General features: G+C 32.9%; 2 protein-coding genes across 2 annotated transcripts; one reads left to right on the top strand and one right to left on the bottom strand.

Moving 5' to 3' along the window:
• Positions 1-6,616, bottom strand: LOC122601609 (glycerophosphodiester phosphodiesterase GDPDL3-like). Its single transcript, XM_043774358.1, has 9 exons — positions 6,505-6,616; positions 5,453-5,746; positions 5,039-5,151; positions 4,277-4,775; positions 3,444-3,482; positions 2,585-2,869; positions 1,840-1,982; positions 1,255-1,741; positions 1-390 (listed from the first exon to the last, which is right to left on the bottom strand). The coding sequence occupies exons 1-9, from the start codon at positions 6,614-6,616 to the stop codon at positions 86-88; spliced, it is 2,277 nt and encodes a 758-aa protein (XP_043630293.1). The 3' UTR covers positions 1-85.
• Positions 6,617-13,371: 6,755 nt separating this feature from the next.
• Positions 13,372-18,779, top strand: LOC122601608 (sodium/hydrogen exchanger 4). Its single transcript, XM_043774357.1, has 14 exons — positions 13,372-13,551; positions 15,066-15,184; positions 15,272-15,369; positions 15,834-15,893; positions 15,995-16,041; positions 16,132-16,326; positions 16,834-16,880; positions 17,003-17,069; positions 17,142-17,242; positions 17,361-17,462; positions 17,719-17,863; positions 17,976-18,038; positions 18,132-18,215; positions 18,492-18,779. The coding sequence occupies exons 1-14, from the start codon at positions 13,372-13,374 to the stop codon at positions 18,777-18,779; spliced, it is 1,596 nt and encodes a 531-aa protein (XP_043630292.1).
• The last annotated feature ends 1,177 nt before the right edge of the window (positions 18,780-19,956 follow it).

The raw sequence follows: 19,956 nt of genomic DNA, 5'->3' as shown, positions 1-19,956 counted from the left end.
CTGAGCATAATTCTACATTTCACTCATAATAGATATACAACAAGATTTGTTGATATCTATTAATGATGATTATAATTGTTAATCACTACATCAATAGGGATCCTAAAGTGACAACTAAAGAACAAAGCAGAATCGAGACACCATTTTTGGGTAGTTGGCCACTTGTTGAGGCTGAAGATGGTGCAATTGACCCATTAATAGAAGGCGGGGGTGGTCTTGATATTGTAGGAGGTATAGGTGGATCAGCCAGGTCAGCATCAGTCAGGACTGGGTTAGGAGCTGCAGCTGGTGGCATTGACCGAGGTGCCATGGGTTTCAACAACATACCAGGCTCTGCAGGCAGCGAGTAACTTGGTACCTTATCGTCTGGCAGTTGTAAACACTTGCTCCCTGTAGTTTCCAAACGGTTGAGTTAATTTAAGAGAAATCCTATATCATATATCATAACACAAGACAGAGTTATCAAACAAGCTTGTGACAACTTCGATTCAGATATAGTTTGTTATCTTTAAATGAAATTAACCCAAGCTGAAATGCATCAAAGACTGCCCAAAGTATATTTAAGTACTTACAAGTTACAACCGCCAAATTTCTTTATTAAATTAAAAAAACACCATTTTGAAAGTATGGTTTCTAGATCATGCACAATATTTCTTATGTTTAAATGATATGCACACAAAAAAAATGTGTTTGCGGGTCAACTGGACCTGTTTAATATTTCTAGTAATTTTAAAAAGTCAGAGGTGGCTTGGTTCAGCCAGATAATAATGTCATATACATGCAGTATTATGTAATGTAGTACAGTAATACTAGATGATACTGTCTTTTCTTGTAAAACAACTTTCATCCAGTGAACACATTTGATCACCTAAAGTTGGGTTTTAAACTATAAGGTGTGATCCCATGTACAAACGAATGGGTTGATTCGGAATGTGTTTATCTTTAACATGTCAAATTGGTTGAAAGTTGCCCAAAGTCCATTTTTGATACATACAATCACCTAAATCAATTTAAAAGAGTTAGATCATCATTGGAATAATATTGTTTTAGTCATCATAGTTAAGGCATTAATTATTCAATAAAAAAAGGTGAAAAATAGACAATAAATGTGCTAGCAAGTTAACCCAACCCAAGATTCCCGTATTGAGCTGTACCAAAGATAACTTGTTTCAGACTGAACTCGTTTGACCCATTATCCAACCCAACTGACTCGTTTACACGATGTTTAGGTAATTTGAATTAAAGCAAACTTACTTCTATATCTGGCGGCAGTAGCTGGGAAATCTGTAATAACACCATTAACACCTGCTGCCATTGCATATGTGCCTATTTCAACATATGGGTCTGTAAAAAAGTCCCATGGTATGGACGTGAATTCATTGCTCATTTTTTGTACATACACGGGGAGCTTAAACGCATGAATTTTATCCACAACATCAGTCTGAGCAAAAAGATATCCGTTACTGCGAGTGTAGACAGATTCCTTGCCAATGACCACTGAATTAGCAAAGTCTCTGATTTCTAAAATAGTTGAGTTAAGGACATCACCGATGTTTTCATCAACCTCAAAAACAAGCTCATGCCTGTTGCTTCTTTTCTTGAATGCTTTCAGAACCTCTCTCTCTGAAGATTGGATTAATATCTTTTTTGTCAAACGATTACTATAACTAGATTTATTCAAACTATCCATCACAGCATCTATTACACTCAGTCCTTGGTCTTTTGCCAGGTATGCTGCATTCTGAAAGTCGACTAACATGTAAATTTCATTTTTGTTGCTAAAATGATATGTAAGGAAATTCTAAGTTGTGGAAAAAATTTAGAAAAATACAGACTCACCTTTATGTTGAGCAGGACACCAGAAACAGAAGAAGCATGACTTGCAAACTCCAAAAAGTCAGACAAGGTCATCAGCTTTCCATCATTTTTAAATTTCGGATTCCGATACAAAGTTTCATTTGCAAATGGTTGGTACAATGAAGCTACAACATAAAAAGAAAAAAAGGAAGAAGCAAACAATGAAATGGCAAATCAGTGACAAGTAACTCAAGATTAAAATTGCACAAAATCACCAAGGGAATATAATATAATGTACTATAAATGTCATATTGGATGTTATCTGCAAATGAGCAAAACACCAAACAATTCATCTTTCTGCTGGTCTAATGGGTTGAGGAACCAGTTATATGGGATTAAAATGGGCTCGGGTAGAAATGGTTCATTTTTAGTATGCTCAAAGTAGCGTGGGGCCAGTTGGGTTGACCCTATACATGATATCTTGATCTTTATTACAGAAAAGATATCATTACGACAACAATCTAAATATACGAGTAAAATGATTTAGGTCACTTTTGACCTGATTAATCTGCTCTTCTTTTAGATAGTTCTGTATTTAACTCATTTGAAATAAACCACAACTCCAATCCAACCCAACCCATCTATATATAAACATGTCGAAATTTCTCTTTTAGTGATTACTAAATCCTTTTGTTCAAGTATTAAGCGAAATAAATGTGAAGGTGCATTAATTCTTTTATCAATCTATTATTTCCTACAGATGGTACAAACGTGATAGATTACTCACGTCTCAAGCTCTTAATTTGGTTCCAAGTGAGGCTGAACGTATATATCCCCCTGCCAGAATGAAGCTCTGGATAGTTTGATGTAATGTTATTAAATTCTGAATTAGTAACTGTTGTTCTATCGATAAGGTTTATAGAACCTAGACAAATAGGTACTCCATCACTTGTCATCTGAACAGGACAGTCAATAATATCTGCACCATTTGAAACGGCTTTGCTATATGCCAAATCGGTACAGCCTGGGAAGTCCCCACTTGCTCCTTCAGATGTAATAATCAAAAGGTTTGCTGAAGCTGAAGCAATTCAAAAGGATAAAATAAGGGTAAGTTATTAGCTAAATAAGACATTGCAACTCGAAGTGGCAGTATGGGCAGTTTGGATAATGGCTTCAGTATCAAATGGATCATTTTTAATACGAGCCAGAACTGGTTTGGTTAGCTTTAACCGCACTTTTTTGCCATTTTCTTTGTATTAATCATTATAAAAACTTAACGTGTTCATTATAATTTTAAAACAATACTAGCACTATATAATCAAAATCTCTGAACAAAAGGGGTTAGAAGATTTGGTGTATCAGGTGTATAAGTGGGGTGACTTTCACTCTGTTTGATCAATTGACCCATTTGACACATGTTCCGTTTAAGAAAACTTTTAATCGACCCATTTGAGATTGAACACAAAGAAAATCAACCTATTGATAAGTAGTTGGGTCGAAGTTGCCGCTTCTAGTAGCATGTAGCCAACTTACGGTGATCCAAGATTTAAGAACATCCAAGACAGAAATAAATGATCAAACTATGAAAAGAGAAATAGATACATCGATTGATTGTGTTGAAACATATAATATCTAGAACAACAGACCTTTCTGTGATTGATTTTTCCCCATATTAGGAAAGCAATCTGCAAAATTGCAGAAACATTAGTGAAAGAAAGGAATGAAAACACAGAAAAAAACACATTGTTTATATATGCAACTGTTTGGCAAATGCATATTAGGTTCAACTGTTGGAAAAAACTAATGCATCAACGTTCAAGTTCAACTACTGCAAAAATAATAGATAAGAGTGCAAGCAGATGAACTTAGATATACAGCTTCTTTGCTAGTCAGTGCGAGATTTGACAAGTAGGAGGTGTTGGATTGAAGTATTAGAATAGATTATATTCCTATTTTGACTGAAGTTGCATTAATTAGGTTTAAAATTTGAATAGACCTTTTCTGCTTCCAAGTATCAGATTATATAGGGGTCAATAAGAAACTAATTGTCTAAAGGTAACCTAAATTACCTAAAAATCCATTCTTTCAACATAATTTAAGGGGCATATAATCCCATTTAACCAACGCCTCTCTTTTTTTCGTCACACTAATGTCCTTTTTGGTTCTTTATATATTAATTTTGTCACCGATCAGAATTTGCAAACACTAAAAACATCTGATTAGCTGATAATAACAATCCAAACAACACCAGGACATCCAAACACTATCTTTCACCATAGTCTGTTATTTAAAAGATGATCAATTAATTCTGCTTAAATTAAAAATTATATACTCACATGCAAACTGAACATCCAAACACCCCCAAAGTCAAAAGTTATCGATCATTATAAAGTGAATTACTGAATTTTCAGGGTAACAACAAAATTTCCAGTAATGCATGCATAGTAACGTCGTGAAATTTCAAGGGTTCCGAAATTACCAAAAGCAGCTGATGGAGTTATTGGGTTGTCAGAAAGTACGCCATCTACAGAGAATACACCATTGTCAACAAAATTCAGATATTCTGATACAGGGTCATGGCTGTAATTATACGCGATTGGCTCATCATTCATGAACTCAGAAGCAAAAACTTGTAGACCTTTCTTGTGAGCATCTATGACAATGGAGGTATGTGGCTGAAGGTATAAGTCATCTACAGGCCATATATATGATTTAGGAACTAGAATCCCAGATGCAAATGTCTTAATGTATGTCAGATTTTTCAGAAGAGATTGATATGTTTGCTTGGTTGAGGACTCGGTCATGTCCAGTTCTAGAAACCTGAAAATTAGTTTTGGGGTGCTTGATCTAAATCTTGGCTGAATGCTTTTTAGGAAATCCACTTCTGGTGATGATATATATTTCACGCGCAGACTTTTAGAAGTAGCAATCACGAAGTTCTCCATACTCAAATTGTGTTGGCTGAAAAATGCATCATGCTGCAAAGCATAAAGAGATGGGAGGTTAGCAACATAATAGCAAAAATACCTTACCTGTAAAGAGTAATGCCATATCAGCGTTGTTCTGTTATGGCAGTTAGTTAGAATAATTGACTTTTCATGCATTTGGTTTACTTGTGTTGTAATATATATTCAAGTCATGTATGTACTTATCAGTCATTTCAATATATTTATATTTCAATCTCTCAGTAGTTGGCTGCTGCATGTAATCAATAATGTACAAACTACAAAACAGTAATCACCTGGATATTCAACCACAGTTGTTTTATTGATTTAATTGCAACAACATCTTCAACGCTAAGGATAGGAAACAAGCCATCATAATATTGAGTTCGCGAATAGAAATTCTGCCTTACTGTTCAGTGCAAAAAACGACCCATCAACAAGTGCAACACATTCTTCAAGTTAAAAAAAAAACGAGCAAGACGTCATGACATCTTAATCTTGCAGCAAATCAGATACCAAAAAGAGAAGCTAATGGCTATGAAATTTTAACATACATTGTTCTCTCCTTTTTACTTCAAATTTTTTACTTTAAGCTCATAAGAAATGTTTATAAGAACAGTGAGATATTGCGTCTTATAATGAATATGAATAATTAAATATGAATTTGAATATGGGTACATTGACCCGCAAAGGCATTTGCAAGAACTTACAAGAGACATTTTGTAGATCATAAAAGGAGAAGTCCACAGGGAACCATCCTGTCATAGGTACCCCATTGACAGGGTATGTATTGCTCCTGTCAACGAACACTTGGTCAATGGTTGAAGCATTTCCAAGATTAAGATCTGGTAAGCAGATCCCGACTCCATCTTTAGTTAATTGTACATCACACCACATGACCACATCGGATAAACTCAATTCCTGAGCAAAACTGTATGCATAGTAACTGGAGTCAGGAAACAATCCTGAGAACCCACCACGTGCTATGACTAAAGGCCGATTTCCTGCAAATTGTAGGGATTTGAAGTGAAGTTTAAGTTCATGCTATGAAGATAAACAAAAGGTTTATTGAAAACCACATATGACAAACCAATTGTACAAACCAACTCGACAATCTTCAATACTGTATTATAAAACATCCGAAGGCATAGCCTTAAAATTTGAGTTTTTTTAAGTATTGCTATTAAATTTTATGGGCCTGCTTACAATCGAAAATAATTTTGGTCAATTAGTTTCATCTTTTAACTATCGTACCACTACCGGCCAACTGATAAAAAAAACACAATTAAAATATACTCGTGTTAGATAACTAAAAGTTGATGTCCGTCGCGAAGTCAGCCATTGGCATCATTCTTAGCTGCATATCGACATATATACAGTAACCGACTTTTCATTTTGATTTTGATTGACACTAAACTCCGCTCATTGTGCGGGTAGCCAACTACCAATGACCATTATCCAAACACTAAACTCTACAGTAACTGCTTGCGCATATATATGTAAAGTACATAGTGTGTATATAATGTATATGTATGTACGTATCGATCATCCAATTTCTATATATATATAAATATAATTATAATTATATAACTAATTATAAAATTAAAATTATAAAAAAAATAAATAAATAAACCTTAACTTGCAATTTTCTCAAGTAAACAAACAAAACCTGATAAAACTAAATGTAATTTCATGCAAAATTTAAAAAAAAAAAATCAGTAGAAAAAAAGCTAAATAATGGAAACGATATATGTATATATACCTTGTAATGTTAGCCATGGTGTAGCACGGCTAGATGATCTTTGGGCAACGGCCAACATTACTGTCAGGAACATAAGCAGATATATGTAGTACAACAGCCAGCGCATCGACATTTTCGGCGGTGTTTCAGAAAATCGGAGAGAATTAGTTAGACGGATTAAGTACCAACTGTTGTAAATTGAGGTGATATGAAATGATCAGCTACCAACTGTTGTAAATTGAGGTGATAAAAATTTATTTTTATTATGATCATTGAGAGGAAAAGTTGATATATAAATTTTTTATTACATACTAAAATAAGTAAATAACAGTAAATTTTTTTCTTTTTTAGTCAATTCAATTTTACGCGTATGAAAGCCGAGCGGAGCCGAGATGCATCATGTGTTTTCAAGTTTTGTTTTCTAAGCTAGGCTCGCTTGAGTTCATACAAGTATGGTACCCGCGTAGTGCAGCGACAGTAGTGGAGAAGACGATCTGCTTTATTAGGGATTTTGAGTAGTTACTCCAAAGGCAAATAAGGTATTTCAAAGAGAGAAATATTTAATAGGGTGATTTGCTTTATTAGGGTAGAGATAAAGAGCTTTGTTTTGAGATTTTGAGATATTTTAAAGGAGTTAATTTCAAAAATTGTCCTTGTGGTTTTACCAAAAAATCACGTTTCATCTTTTAAACTTCAAAATGACACTGGTAGTCCTTTATACGTGGATAATGGTCACGTTTCGTCCTTTAGTTGACCGTATAAAGGACGAAATGTGACCATCATCCGTTAGATTAAAGGACAAAACGTGATCATTATCCGCGTATAAAGGACTACCAGTGTCATTTTGAAGTGTAAAGGATGAAACGTGATTTTTTGGTAAAACCACAAGGACGATTTGTGAAATTAACTCTATTTTAAAGGGTTTATATTTTGAAATGTCAAAGTTTTTTTTTTTTTTTCTATTTTTTTGTTTTTTTTTTGTGTTTGTATACAATAAAATTTATTAACATGAGGTTTATAACCGGTTAAAAAGCTTTTAGACCACATTGTGAAAGGAGGTTTATTTTATTTTTTAAAAATGAAGAAAGACATATATATCGAGATTTAGAGTTCTATGTCAATTTTAAAAAAGAAAAGAATTAGATATGTTTGTTTGTTGATGTAGAATCATATATGTTACCTTAATTAATCCTCCACATTATTATGTGTAACTCACTATATATATAATATATAAAGGTGAGATATTTTGATATCACCTCTTGTTTTAGGACCAATTAGGATAATTGATTTTTGTACATCATCATCATCTACTACGATATACAAGACTTTTTTGTAAAAACACCAAGACTTTCCAGCGCCGGACCCACAAGAAAATCATGTGTAACTTACACATAATTTTTCTGTGGGCCCGTCGCTGGAAAGTCTTGGTGTTTTTATAAAAAAAGTCTTGTATATTTACACATGATTTTTTTGTGGGTCCGTCGCTAGAAAGTCTTGGTGTTTTTACAAAAAAGTCTTGTATATCGTAGTAGATGATGATGGTGATGTGTAAGTTACGAAAATCAATAGTCCTTTTCTGGACTTTTTTTAGTTGGTCTCAAATTATCTTTCCCATATATATATATATATATATATATATTTATACTTGTTAAGCAACAATCGATGTAAAAAATTTAAAAGGTTCATATGTAACATTAAACAATATATGGAAAAAGTGAGTATGAGACTGTTATGCATAAAACTTAAGTGAAAAACCGCTCACATACTATTTTTTTAATATTTTAAATAAATGTTTGAGCCACATGTTTTTTATTGTTTAAAAAAAGGTATGTGAGAGATTTTTCACCCAACTTAGGGCGCGTTTGGTTCACAGAATGTTTTTGGAAGGAATGGAATCTTTTAAAGGAATTGGAATTTGAAGGAATGAAATTTGACGGAATGTTTTTGATTTTTTAAAGATTCAAGTGAGGGACGGAATGAAATTCCTTCCCTCATCCCCAAGGAATGGAGATTCCATCAAATGATGGAATGTTAACATTTCAACGGAATGTGATTCCTCCATCTTTAACCAACCAAACACACTAAGGAATGAAATTCAATTCCAATTCCATCAAGTTCCATCACATTCTGTGAATCAAACACGACCTTAGTTGCCTAACAAAAACTTATTGTGAGAGTGTGTACAAAAAAGTTCGTATTCCAATGATTAAATCCTAGTTAGAACCAACGAAACAGATATATTGAAGGTTTAATGAAAATTTTTGGGTATATATGAAAAAAAAAATGAACTTACTAGCTTGGGAAGTATTGTCACATGCGATCATGGCAAATAGTATTTTGGATGTTGCTAAAAAAATTTTTTGAAAGTGATAGACAAACTACTTCAATAATGTTACATACATTTTAAATAAATAAAAAAAAGTTTACTTTTATTGGATTAATTGGGTTAATGCCAAAAACTGCATCCTTATATCTTTAATCGTTTATTGTAAAAGAACTAAACTATGAATTGTAGGTAAATAGTACGGAGTATACGATTAATTTGTTATGACTTCATGTAAATCTATACGATTAAGTAACCATAATACTTATAATTTTGTTATGACTTCATGTAAACTGCATCCTTCATACGATTAAGTAACCATAATACTTATAATTTTATAATATAAAATACAAAATTCGTCTCGGGTGTACTTTGTTAAAGGATAATACGTCATCGTCCTTTTTGCAAACGCCAGTTGCGTCTTTGATGAACTAGTGGACCCACTTGATTTTGGCCGGTTCACTTCAAAGGCAAAGTCCAGTTGTTGTGGGTGGAATATTTCTATTTCTGTTATCTATATATAGAAAGTTGTTGGGTGAATTAATTGAAATTCTATATTTAGAAATTAGAATAAACTGATGACAACTTTCAGTCCTTTTAATATACTTACTAGGTACCATGCAATGCAACGGCGTTTGTGGTTACAACGTTATGCTGATGAGGACGATTGTGGGTGATGGATGCGGAATCGAGTGATGTAAGTAATTGATGTAAAAGGTTATTAGAGATATTTTGAATAAATAATTGATATTGTAATTTAATTATTAATGTATTTTAGATAATTCCTCCATAACTTTTAAAGAGAGAGTTGTTTTATTTATTAAATAGTATAAAAATAAAGATTAGGTGTATAGGTGAATTATGATTAAGAAATAAGAGTATTTTGAGTATAAAAAATGTTGAATTTCTTAAAATAGGAGAGGTCAATATGTTTTATATGGGGTTATAGATAGAGATCCATATTCTTTTTTCAAATATATACTTAGGGTGGGGGTCGCCTCTCCCCACCCCTCCCCGATTTTTTAATCTCCTCCCCGCCCGCTCCCTAATTGCAAGGAATGCATCTCCGCCTCTCTCCGCCCCTCCCCACCCAGATAATGCCAAAAGACAAACAAAAGACAAAATAAAAGAAAGAATATAAGGTGGAGTTGGACCAGGTGACCGCCCTTCCCGTCTCTTTCCCCGCCTATTAGGTGTCGGTACCATGGGGCAGTTTTCCCTTAGGTACCGGACCGATACCTATTCGGTCCCCGGGGCACTCCGTTTACCTTTGCAGAACTTCGACAAGATATCGAAGTTGAAAAAATATTACATAAAATCTTCTGTTGCGAGTAAATGATCCACATCTTTCAAAAAAATAAATGTCTAGGACTAATGCGCCATAATGACCACGATAACTTAATCTTACTACAACAAGAGAACAATCTTAAAAAGGATAGAGAAATAATCGAGTTAAAAATGTCATCACTAGTCTCCACCTGATTCTCAATTACAACGTTGTTCCAATGCTTCCACAAAGTCCACCACCAAATAAAAAGGATCGTTTCAATTACTATCTTGAACTTGGAAGTTGCATGGAATGATAGCCATTCTAACATCTCAAATGGATATCAAGTTGTAACTATGTTTTCACACGATCCCATAATACTCTAGCAAACTCACATGTACTAAACAAGTGCAGAGTAGAATCCAAACATGAAGGGCATATCACGCATCTAACCATTGAAACATATATACCACGTGCAAAGAGATTCATCCTTATTGGAACAACATCTCTTAGAATCCGCCAAACAAGAGGTGAATTTTAATTTAGTGTTGGTAATCATTTCAATCATTTCAAATAGGAAATGCTAAATGAAACATTGAAATGTATTAAAAAAAAAGTTGTATTTTTTCATATTTAAAACTCATGCCTAAATTTTATAATAAGTATATAATTATTTAAAATGTATTTTTTTAAAAAAACCTTAAGACTTTATTTAACTAAACCCTTTACATAAAGAGATATGCTAGAATAACTAACACTTTTACAAAACATTTTATACTAACTTACATGGCACATGATGTGGCCTTCTATGTCATACAACTAACATTAATTAGTTAACCATAGTTAAATTATTTCTTTTTGGCTATAAAATTTTTTGAACGATATCTCAAGCCCTGATGATTGACAGATTAACTTCTTTTTTCCTCTTGAACCTAATGTAACTCTTTCAATCTTTCTTCGCTTTCTTCTTACCATATATAAGCATAGTCAATAATCAATTATCTCTCACATAATCAAGGATTATAAAAACTAATTAAATGAGCAAGTTATATATTATTAGTTCCTGGTATTGCTCAGCGGAACAAAACAAGATAAAGAGCATATATGTATATATACATAGTGTATATATATGTGTGTGTTACTTGTCCATATACAATCAAAAAATTATACACCCAATAACTTCTTTCCCATCAAAAACTTTCTTTGCACAATCATATCCAGACAATCTCGATATTACCATCACTGTCTCAGACTCTCAGTTTAAAACGAATGATAGATAAGAGAAGTAAGATTAATTAGTATAAGAAAATCGGGATGGAATGTTAATCAATAAATCCAACAAAATGAAGAAAATAGATTCATTAAAAATTGCAGATTATAAGATCAATGAAAATCTAAGATATAAAAAACTTAAATCTGACAACAATTATCTGATTCAAAAAAGTTATATTATGGGATGTAAATGTTTGGGTTTTTGCCTTTTTGGTGCACGAATAGAACTTTTTTATTAAAAGAAGAGAAAAGATTGATAGATTGATGTATCTCTGATCGTTATTACAAATAAAAATTTAACATGGATTAATTTAATTGTGTTTATCTAATGGAGTTGTGAAAGGGTTATACCTACGGATGACTCAATGGAGCTAAGTTGAATGAAGAAGAAACGGTAGAATATTAAAGAAAACAAAATAAATAAGGATTGGGTTGAATAAGAATAATCGAATAATTAAAATCCTGAGTTTGCTATGAAAAGATAATAAATTAACTATGATTAATTAATATATATTAGTTGTATGACATAAAGAGACCACCTATTGTGTCATATTAGTATATAATTTTTTTTAAATATTAGTCATCCTAGCATTTTCTTTAAATAAAAAGGTTCTACTTGTTCCGAAACAAGTAAATGTGGTTGGCACATCATATTATGAAAATAAATGTTCCGAAGCAGCTAATATGTTTGAATGTTTGGACGGTAGATAAAAAATTACGAAGGTTTATAGAAGTTTTGAATAAGCTTTCTACTTTTTATTATATAATAAAGATATATGCATCATTCACTTTTATTATACTTTTTTTTATGTACTCTTTTGAATCATGTTAAAATTTATATGTTAGTGAAAATAAGTAGATTTTTTCATTGTTGGATATGGTTTTAATATAGAAAGATTAATCAATTTAACTCATATGCTTAAAAATCAACCTAAAACTTTAGAATTTAACATGTGGATTCCACTAATTCTCTTTCCTAATTTTTTCACATGCCATCATCTTACTATTAGACATATCTTTAAACATTCCAATTATGTTGATTTATCATTATCCTTTAATATAATATAATTCATTTTTTCACTTCCACAAAAGTTATAACATGACCCGTTATACTTTTTATTGGAGGTTTGTTTGAAAATACCTTTTCAATCCACATACAACGATACAAAAATGACATTGTTTGTAATTTATAGAAAATACATTAAACATTATTTGTCTCAAAAGTAAAAACTTGAGTCTCATAGCATTTTTTTCACATATAATGATATAAAAATAAAAAATAAGGCTTCACTTAACGTACATAAAAAATTTATACATTTTCATATCAAAAGTTCACCCCTGAATTTTATAATAAATGTGAAACTATTCCATATATCTTAACGAAAACCATTAAAGTTTCGTTTAACAAAACTTATAAAAGTAACATTGTTTAAATTTTTTTTCTCATACTTGTTCAAAATATATAATAATAGTATAGTGGAATATAATCTACACTAACTACACTGTATATAAAGCACTACCCATTTTATTCTTTTTTCATAAGAAAAAAGTAGATAACTTTAAATGCCCATCTTATTTTTTCATTAATGTAAATATTTTCCAATTAATATATTTTTAATAAAACTAATAACAACATACATCATCTTAACCGTTAAAATTAATTACTACATTATTCTCTTTACATCATAATTATACCGTCGTACGTAACACGTATTACGTATAGTTTTGTCCGAAAGAAAAAAAAATTCTGTTTGATGGATATGAAACCATCTTCATATAGACAAATACAACTACGGGAGTACTAAAAATACTAAATGCACGTGACCGCTTCCCTAAAATGCACGTGTAGCATTCCCATCTTTCGTCCACCACGTGTCACTTCCTGATGCATCCATCAGCTATTTCCTTTCCAATTTTCCCGCGCGCTAAAACACACGCACACACATTCCCACACTCCGTATCCATCACTTCCAACCGAAAAAATAAAGATCCGTGATCGGAAAACGATTACATTATATATATTCCGATGAATCAGAATTCAACATTATCATTATTATTAAATTCCGATTATGCGGTGGAGAGTGAACACAGTAGTAACGTGATTCCGATCACGTTATTTATAGCAGTACTTTGTTTGTGTTTAGTAGTCGGACACTTGATTGAAGAATATCGATGGATTAACGAATCCATAACCGCTATTCTCATCGTACATATCATTCTTTCTAATTAAGCTTTTCTTAATTAATTTCTAGAGATCATATAATATATGTTGTATATGTGTATTGTTACTAATTTATATATGTTTTGGAATTTTTATTATATATAGTGTTGTACTAGTTTTCAATGTGTATGTGATATTTTATAATTGATCAATTGACGTGATGCTGGTTTTGATAACGTGACAACTTATATTGCTGACTTGCTAGATATGAAAGTTTGGTTACTAGATACATATATAGTTAACATAATATCAAATGAAAAAAAGGTTTAGTATGTGTATATAATGAAAAAATGATGAATGTGTTAGCTTGATGCATTACATGGTCAGTTTAAAGGTTTTGTATATGTATGTATCTAATAACAAAAATGATGAATGTGACTTGGTAGGCTTACATATATGCCTAAAAACATGGTGCTGACATATCGCATGATCAATGGAACGATTAAGTTTTAGAAAGAGAAAAATAATGACTTTATGCAATTTTTGTCTTTGAATCTTAGTCATTGATCATGTCATGTGTCAACGTCAAATTTTTAGGCATATTTGTGCGCCTATCAAGTTAGCCACATTTATCATTATTCATATATAATATTATAAGTTAAAACGGGGGCAGTTGGATGAACTTTTATAAGAAATTGCCCTAAGAATTATTTGGTAGAGATGTACAAGTGTTAGTGTGTGTAAATGAATTAGAGTGTTGAATATGTTTGAATGTTTGTTAGGAGGAATCATCGTTGAATTGGATGTAGTTTAGGTTATAGTTTCACATTTATTTAAGATCACAGAGTTCATGCATGATGAAGTATAGGCTAAGTAGGAAGGGGAACCGAATAACATTTACACCATTAAAGGCTGTGACAAGTGTTGTATAGAACAAAATCGACTTGAGAGGATTGTATACATCCAATATGGATTTGAATGACAACAAAAGTAAATGTCTTTCGATAAAAGAAGTAACTTTTGATGGAGTCCCTAAGAATTTGTGCTGAAAGGAATTGATAAGTACTTAGATCTATAGGTGTTTGGTAAAGTGTATAGTGAACCAATTTTAAGATGATAGATGATGAACTATCATAACATACATGATATGAGGCATATGAGTAACTAGTTCCTTGTTCTTGGTAATCATACAAACCAAACAACTCCACATATTCGGATTATACATCTATGGTTAATAGAGATGCAACCTATTGCTTTATTACTTAAAGTAACCATGACATCAAAGACTTCCTCTGCAGCAAGCTTTGTTAAGAGCAAGGGAAATACAGAAAATAAAATTTGTACGAAACATATATAGATTTTGTCAAGTTTGAATCAAGTATTTAACTCGTTTGACTTTAAGGGCTATAGTTGTGTTGCTAAAACTCTTAGTTATCTATTTACTGCAGCTATCTGACAAGTTTCATTCAAGCAATTTAGTCTACATTTTGGCCATAATATGTTGTTGATGAAAGTTATGTGAAAGGCTAGTTTCTAACTGTTGTTGCTTCTTTAAACAGGGGTGCATTGTGGGAACTATTATCTTACTGACAACCAAGTGGAAAAGTTCTCGTCTTCTTAGATTCAACGAAGAATTGTTCTTTATATATCTTCTTCCACCCATAATCTTCAATGCTGGGTAAGGTCTGTGTTAACCTATTTGGTGTGTCCGATTACCTTGGTTGTTGTACATAGTATCACTGATTTTGAAGTTTACTTTGAACAGCTTCCAGGTTAAAAAGAAACAATTCTTCCACAACTTTTTCCCTATCATGTTGTTTGGGGTTGCTGGTGTTCTCATATCAACATCTATCATCGCAGCTGGTACTCTGCTATATTTTGCGTACATATGGCCATTATGACCCATTTACTTGTAAATAGGTTGATTTGCATAATACTTTATTTGTAATGGGTCAAATGAGTTGAAAGCAATCCAAACACCCAAGTAAGTTTATTTAGATGCATAAAAGAAGGTTGGATTTTTGTTAATAATATGGTGTTCATGATCATATTTAGCCCAGATTTGTTTAGGGTACTCTTGAATGAAAGTGTTTGCGACTTGGCGGGGTTTGACTTACCCCAAAAAGTCTCACTTTGACCTGAACTTCAGTTGCTCGTGTTTGATCCGAACCCTTTACTCAACATGCTTATTTTGCCGCCTCTATGACTGTTAATTGCTTATTTTCTCCAATCTGTGCATCATATGATATGATGCAAAATATCAATTTGCAGTTTTGCACGGTTTCCATTTTTATTGATCTCTGGAATGATTGATTGGTGTGGTGTAGGTAGCTGGTGGCTGTTTCCCAAGTTAGGGTTCGAGGGTTTGTCTATCAGCGAGTATCTATGTATGACAGTATCAAATCTTCTTTGATAACCCTCTAGGGCTCTAGTTGTGATTTTTTCACTTCTAACTAATTTTTGTAACTAATTTATGGTATTGCTTTAGGTATTGGGACCATTTTCTCATCAACAGACACTGTATGTACATTACAGGTCGGTCAGAATGGATTACATAAGATTTTGAATGTGATATTTCCGTGTTAAGTTTTGGATTATTTTCTTTAACTGAAAATCTACGTGAAGGTTTTGAGCCAAGATGAGACACCTTTGCTATACAGCCTAGTCTTTGGTGAAGGAGTCGTAAATGATGCAACATCGGTGGTTCTTTTCAACGCGGTTCAAAATATCAATGCAGATACAATTAATGGCGGGACAGCTCTTCGGATTTTTCAACATTTCTTATATCTTTTTGCTTCAAGCACACTTCTAGGAATTGCAGTTAGTCCAATATCTTTACCTATTTATTCAATGACGGTTAGAGGGGGCAATTTGACCTATTCATTAATGAATCGGTCGATTGGGTTGTGTTTAAAATTGGCTAGAAAGGGAACGTGTCTAATTTGAAAAGTTGCCTAATGTTTATTTTTATAGCACACTATCTTCAAAATCGTTTTAAATCCAGAATTTAGATTAATGTAGTAAAATGATTTAACTACGAAATCACAATTGAGGCTTAGTTAGCTATACAAAAAAGGACCGGAAAGTGCTCATAGGTCGACCTAACCCATTTAGATTCTTATAAACAATGACCATTTTTAACCCTACCTATCTTGACTTGATTACCCAACCCGGTCATATTGCCACCTATACTCTCGGTCATACAAGACATAGTTACACAAAGGAGACTGTGTGTGAACAAGCTCATAAATATCATTTGTTTTTTGGAATATGACGGCATTCCCCTTCAGTAACGAGCAACCTTATGTGACTTGTTATCTTTCGCAGTCTGGGCTTGTGACAGCATACATTCTTAGAAGTCTAAACTTCGGCAGGTAAACATTCAGCTTGTGCATATCATGCACTTGCAGAAAACTATTATTAGTTAACAGAAGGGCGTGTGCATAGATTATATGTAGATCAGTAATACCATTTGCCTTTCATATCTCTTTAACAGACATTCAAGTGTACGAGAAATTTCACTGATGGTTCTAGTAGCATACTTGTCTTATATGCTAGCAGAGGTAATGGTTCTTATACATGTTCAGTTAAAAGTTGTTGAAAGATCGAATGACGAATTTTGTTACTTTTTGCAGCTATTTGAACTCAGTGGGATTCTGACTGTCTTTTTTACCGGGGTTTTGATGTCTCACTATTCATGGCACAATGTGACTGAAAGCTCAAGAATCACCACCAGGCATGTGCAGTTCATTGCATGTAGATTTAGTCTGTTTTTACCTCACTCTGTCACTCTTAAAGAAATCACTGTGTATTCCACCAGTGCTCTAGTAAGTATTAAAGTTCTGTGATTTCAGGTATGCATTTGCGACATTGTCTTTCATCGCTGAAACATTTATATTCCTTTATGTGGGAATGGATGCTCTGGACTATGAGAAATGGAAAGTGAGCATGTTAAGGTACGAAACTAATCTACTAGTATTACCATGCATGAAGTCCCTTTGCATGCTATCATAGCTGGCTTATTTGTATCGTATATTTATCACAAAAGCACTTAATCATTAGAAGGCTTTGTTATCATGAGACATACTCGTAATTAGATTATCCACAGTGCTTCATATCATAAATTGTTCTGCATCTAGCAGATACATTATGATGAAGATTATGATTAGTTAATCAACATATACTCATTTATTACACAATCTGTTGTCACAGTTTTTGGATGAAAATGGGAATGTACAGCACTGTGATGTTCTTGATTTTGCTTGGCCGTGCTGCTTTTGTCTTTCCTCTTTCCGTTTTTTCTAATTACATGTACAAAAGTGGAGGAGAGTCAGCAAAGATCTCAAGACAGCAACAGGTCGATAACTTCTAGTACAGTCTTACACATAAGCACCGATACATCGTAAGCCAATATATTATGGGGAGTGTATGCTAAATTCACTTTTATCTTTATATATGTTGATTCATAGATGGTGATCTGGTGGGCTGGTTTGATGAGGGGTGCTGTTTCTATAGCCTTGGCATTTAAACAGGTATTTTGTTAGGCCATTTATTTTCTCATTTCTTCTCTTCATAGTGATATTAGGAGGAATATTTAAAAGGTACAAGACTCTTTGTTTGTGTAGTTTACTTATTCGGGTGTTACACTGGATCCTACGAACGCTACAATGATCACCACCACCATAGTGATTGTGCTCTTCAGTACCATTGTAAGTATTTCTTTCTGAGGACTGTCAGTAAAAATATTTAGCAATCAAAGCTGTAAGAATTCTCTCATTAAAAAATGAAATAAAAACTAATAAAACTTTACCATATGTTAGTGGTGGCACATGGCAACTTTGACCCATTTACCTAAAAAGATTGGTTCGGGTTATGATTTATTTCTGACGCGTCTTAACCGTTTTTTAACCTAGAAGAGAAACGTATGATCCACATGTATGTTAGTGAAACAATTCTAGTTCCTTACATATGACTAATATTTTCAGGTGTTCGGTTTCTTGACTAAACCGCTAGTTGACTATCTGCTTCCTACGCCAACTAATTCAAATACCAAGAGGAACCCCCGTGATCCCGGGTCTCCAAAAGAGGATATGACGCTGCCGTTGCTATCTTTAGACAAATCTGCTTCCGAGAATCTGTCGAGAGCAAAGGAAAATGTATCAATGTTAATGGACAGGCCTGTTTACACCATCCACTCCTACTGGAGGAGGTTTGACCATGCTTACATGAAACCTATATTCGGCGGTCCATCTAGCAATGAGTCCGCATGTTAGGATCATTCACAATCAATACAGTGTATAATGTAAGTTTGTAGGAATATAATCTAAGAAAATACTTCCTTGAAGAATTTACACGGTCGTTTAGATCGATGTTCAAAACTATAAAGCCGCAAAGTTGCTTATGGTGATGGTCAAAACTTAGGATGAAAGTCCTCCATTGTATTTCTAGTTCATCATTTGTTTGCAGTTTTCTTCATTCCTCAGTAGTAAAATTTGAGATTTACCATGTTATATGTTTGTACGACAGGTTTATGTTCTAGATAGCCCTAAAATTAGACTTAGAAAATCATACATTTCATGTCGTTCAAGTTTAGATAATTAATTAATTAGATTCCGTATAATTTTTTGTTGACCTTTGGTCACTAACGACAGTCGTTCGGATCTGATTATTTATTCATCACATGTGGAAAACATTTTGGGATGTAAGAAACAGTATAGATGAACACATTTTTCTTTCTTTTCTATCTTATTGATCCATTGACCTGGTTTAGATTTGATGTAACTATTTAATTATTATTAATTTTTAATTTAATATTACGCATTTGGTACATTAATTACTCAATTCTGTTGAATCAAAACCACCACTAAACTGAGTCACGAAAAATTGGGTTTTACTGTATTTTTCTAAATTTTTTGTGCTCATTTCTTGTGGGTTGTTGACATTATTTTTGTAGCAATCTTTTGATCTATTAATTTTCTTTGTGATCAATGATAATCCAATGACTTCAATGGTCAAATTTGATGACATAGCTTCCACATGACATATATGTCTGACGTATTTTATTTTATTTTTTGAACAACAGTAGTGATTGGACTCAGCGTCATGTCTATTTATCGTCCGGTAGAGATCGATCACGTCACCATCACAGTCAATCCGAAAGCATGACTGGCGGTGGAAGTCCCACTACCGTTTTGGAGGAAACTAGCTAATGCTTATCTAATATCTAATATTATCTTATAAAGCATTTTGTCCTTTTTCAAATTCTCAATTAAGTATTTGAACTACCTAAATTACATTTCTTACTTATTCACTAATTTAAACATCTCTACCTAATATACCTATAATACCTTTAAATCTCAACCACTCATTTTCTTCTTTCTCTTCAAATCTCAAGCATTCATTTTTTTCTCTCTCCTTCATAAATCATTTTTTCCTCCAATTCATTCAATA

The sequence above is a fragment of the Erigeron canadensis genome, chromosome 5 (genome assembly GCF_010389155.1).
Source record: "Erigeron canadensis isolate Cc75 chromosome 5, C_canadensis_v1, whole genome shotgun sequence".
NCBI lineage: Eukaryota > Viridiplantae > Streptophyta > Magnoliopsida > Asterales > Asteraceae > Erigeron > Erigeron canadensis.
Note: the sequence above shows the minus strand (reverse complement) of the source record. Positions and strands in the feature narration are given on the sequence as shown.

Excerpts from the sequence above, each read along its gene's own strand:
- LOC122601609 (XM_043774358.1), bottom strand. The coding sequence starts at position 6,616 with ATGTCGATGCGCTGGCTGTTGTACTACATATATCTGCTTATGTTCCTG. Across the intron at positions 5,152-5,452 it reads TGATCTACAAAATGTCTCTT|TAAGGCAGAATTTCTATTCG; the intron begins GTAAGTTCTTGC and ends TGCACTGAACAG. Across the intron at positions 1,983-2,584 it reads CCAAATTAAGAGCTTGAGAC|CTTCATTGTACCAACCATTT; the intron begins GTGAGTAATCTA and ends TTTATGTTGTAG.
- LOC122601608 (XM_043774357.1), top strand. The coding sequence starts at position 13,372 with ATGAATCAGAATTCAACATTATCATTATTATTAAATTCCGATTATGCG. Across the intron at positions 15,370-15,833 it reads AACATCTATCATCGCAGCTG|GTAGCTGGTGGCTGTTTCCC; the intron begins GTACTCTGCTAT and ends GGTGTGGTGTAG. Across the intron at positions 17,463-17,718 it reads TGGAAAGTGAGCATGTTAAG|TTTTTGGATGAAAATGGGAA; the intron begins GTACGAAACTAA and ends CTGTTGTCACAG.